Source organism: Mus pahari, chromosome 17 (genome assembly GCF_900095145.1).
Source record: "Mus pahari chromosome 17, PAHARI_EIJ_v1.1, whole genome shotgun sequence".
In the NCBI taxonomy this organism is placed as follows: Eukaryota; Metazoa; Chordata; class Mammalia; order Rodentia; family Muridae; genus Mus; species Mus pahari.
This window is the reverse complement of record NC_034606.1, coordinates 31,938,407-31,941,861: the sequence shown is the minus strand read 5'-3', so window position 1 is coordinate 31,941,861 and position 3,455 is coordinate 31,938,407. Positions and strand designations below refer to the sequence as shown.

Here is a 3,455-nt window from a genome sequence, read left to right as displayed (position 1 = left end):
TCCTTCTGAGAATTTGGATCCTTTTAGCTTCTATAAGCCCCTGCTGTCAAGACTCCTGAGTTCAAGCAGAGGTAAAAATTTCAAGCGCTCTTGCCACTTGATTTCCAAGAGTAATCGGACTTCAGGACTCACAGGCACAGCCAGAGATATTGCCAGTGCTGTCGTCAGGTGGGAATGGGGAAGGTGTAACTCTCAGAGACCAGAGATGGAGTCATCTGACCGGTGCCAAGCAGAGATAAGCATGTAGGTTTATAATCATATGTCTAATGACAGCTGCACTACACTGTTCTGCTTAAAAAAACAAAAACAGAACAAAACAAAACAAAAACAACATCACATGAAATGGAGAATTGGGCATATTTGTAGAGATAGTAGATGTCACTTAAATTTATTTTGAGTGCCATTGGTCATCTTCTGGAATTCCAAAGTACTTTTCCCACTTAGGGGACATGGTGCCTAAAATCCTATCATTCCGGTTCAGTTCTTCAGGCTTGGCCAGTGAGGCACACTATTTCTTATCTACTCTCTCAGGGTTACAGTTCAAAATTCCTCTGTGAATCTGACCTGGGCTATACTGATGATGGTCATCGGCCCTCCTCCATGCCATGTCTGTTGAGTTTCTTGTCGCTGCCACACCCACGCTCTCGTCTACACCTGGCCCAGCCTGTGACACCCAACAGCCGACACCGGACAGGTACCTCTTGAAATCAGAAACTTCTTTACACTTAGCAATGCTCGATAAACCTTTTAAAATGCATACGGACTGCACAAATTAAGCACCATGCACTATATTGGTTTACTGTGAGTAGAGAATATTTAAAAAAAAAAAAAAAACTTTTACAAATTGCATTTTTTAAAGCAAATGGAGAGTTATATTTGCATTTGCAACTATAGCATACCTACATTCATTTACTAAGTTGTGCCACGTTAAATATTATCTGAACATTTGAGGAGGAATGATTAATCTTACCTAACTTTTCTTAGAGCCTTTGGACACTTGAGAAATGGGGCCAGGGGAAGTACCCGACATGCATTCTGAGCTTTGAAAGGACATTTCTATGCCTTATAATTAAAAGTGTGGTGTGTAGGGGAAGTGGGACAGAACATAAAAATATAATTGTGTGTGTGTGTGTGTGTGTGTGTGTGTGTATATATATATATATATATATATATATATATATGTTTAATTGTAAGGAGTGAGTGTAGAGCTATTATTTAAAAGTTTGTAATTGAATAGTAAATAATCTATAATGAACCTAGTTTTAAAAAAATCCTATGTTCTTATACAATAGTTCAAAAAGAAAAACAAATTAAAACAATCTTTCAGTTCAGACAAATTATTTAAGCTCCACAAAGTTTTGTTTGTGTTCAGCTTCTTATTTGTCTTAGACACAGGGACAGATGCTAAAGATGTTTAAGGTCACAACTCTAGTAAATAGAGTGGGAGCCAAATCAAATCTGACTTTTCACAAGTCAGATAGAATTGAGAGTAAGTAGAAAAGGGCAGAAAACATGCCCTGGGAAAGATCCTATTAGGAAGTAAGAGCTCCCTGTGACTCTTTGATCTGGGCGGGCAACTGACTTAGTGAGAGAAAAGTGCTCCAAGGAAAGCCACAGGTGGGGACAGGGAACAGGATCAGGTCAGGGACAGTGGAGCTGGCCACTGTTATTCTTACTGCTTCTCTTCCGGAAGTCAGAAAACCCAGCGCCACCTGACCTCCTGCGGCTGCCATAGAATTCCCCGTTGCCATGACTACCGGATTGCGTCCCACACTCTCAGAGACGCAGCTGCAAGGGCTGAGGGGAATCCTGCCTGCCGGTCTCCTTGTTTCCCTGACCAGAGATCCAGAAAAGCACCATGGGCCGAAGTAAGCGACCGTCACCCTCGGTGGGCTCAGCACCCGCTCCCCACTGCCAGCCAGTTCCCCCTCCTCCCACCGCAGGGCCAACCCCCAGGTGCCTCAGCTGCACCAGGCTCTCGGACTTCTGCCCAGTACTCCTCAGATCCCCTCGAGATCCCTGCTCAAGACCCCTGAAGTCCCACCATGATATTTCATTATTCTGTAGGTCCTCCTAAATCCTTTCAGGAGTTCTTGGGTCCTTTCAAGTCCCTTAAGTCTCATCAGGTCTCTTGAGGTCCCCTCAGGTTCCTTATGTCTTCTCAAGTGCCTGCCATGTTCTCCCACTTGTCACTGGCCAGCAGCTAGCCAGTGGGCTTCAGGGAGAAAGGGGTTTCGGGAAGACCTGGTGGCTCAGCCTTAGCACATGACTGGTTAGGCTGTGAAGTCCTGGGTCACACATTCTGTGTGCCACCATCTCACTGAATAAGATAGTGCAGTCTGATGGAGGAGGGCACCACTTTTCAGAGCCATGGTTTTGATACACACCCTTCTCTATGGCCATCCTAAGAGCTCTATGACTTTGCTCTGGAACCCCATCTTTGAACCTCAGCGTCCTCATTTCCACAGCAAGGTTTTATTCTACAGACTTAGTAAATGTAAAAGTGTTTCTCTAAAACCTATTATAACTGTCCTCAAAATGATGTGAGGAGCAAGTATTTTTAGAATAGATTGAATCATTCCTATTATCAAGGAATTTTTGATGCCAACAAATGGCATTTGCATAGAGTTATTGTCCAAGTATCACCATATATGTGTATATGGCGTGTGTGTGTGTGTGTGTGTGTGTGTGTGTGCGCGCGCGCGTGCGCACGCGCAGATTCACATTTGTGTGCATATGGAGTCTGGAGTTTGGCATCTGATATCTCCATTGCTTCCCACTGTATTTTCTTTAAATCAGCATCTCTCATTTGAAATAGAGCTCCTATTCAGTAAATTCAGTAAACTGTCTGACCAATGGGTAAGATGGGCCTGACTGTCTTTGCCTCTCCAGCGCTAGGATTACAGACATACCCTCCTCCACGGGTGATAGTAATCTGGACTCATGCCTTTATCCTTTACCAGCGGAGACATCTCCTCATCCTCCATAATTAATATCTTTAGTCAAGAGATTGTGATTGGGGCTGGGGCACAGTTCAGCAGTACAGCACTTGGAAGTCTCATAGGAAAAGAGGAGGAGGAAAGAGGGTGAGACGGAGGGAGAGAGGGAGGAAGGAAGGGGCGATGGAGAAAGAGTTGACTGACTGACTGAATGTAAGATGATAAACATAAATAATGAAGGAGAGTAAGATGGTAGGGTTTCTTTTTGCCCTGGACATCTGCAAGAGGTCACCTTTGCAAATGTTCTGTTGAGAAGCTAGAGAGTTTTCACCAGGTATCTAATTAGCCATGTAGGACTGACTGGTGGAAGAGAGTGGCCTGAAATAAAGTCCAGACAGCAGGATAAATGACATTTTCACAAGTGCTCGCACATTTCATGCCAGGTTCAGATGTTTTCCATGCATCTCTCTCCCTCTCCCTCTCCCTCCCCCTCCCCCTCTCCCTCTCCCTCTCCCT

The 3,455-nt window shown here is 44.3% G+C and overlaps 1 protein-coding gene across 1 annotated transcript in view; it reads left to right on the top strand.

Moving 5' to 3' along the window:
• Positions 1-1,785: 1,785 nt before the first annotated feature.
• Lrrc6 (leucine rich repeat containing 6) overlaps positions 1,786-3,455 on the top strand; it is a 110,399-nt gene continuing 108,729 nt past the window's right edge. Inside the window, exon 1 of the mRNA XM_029548231.1 lies at positions 1,786-1,868. Coding sequence (XP_029404091.1) covers positions 1,859-1,868 — 10 coding nt within the window. The 5' untranslated portion in view covers positions 1,786-1,858. The remainder of the gene's footprint in view (positions 1,869-3,455) is intronic.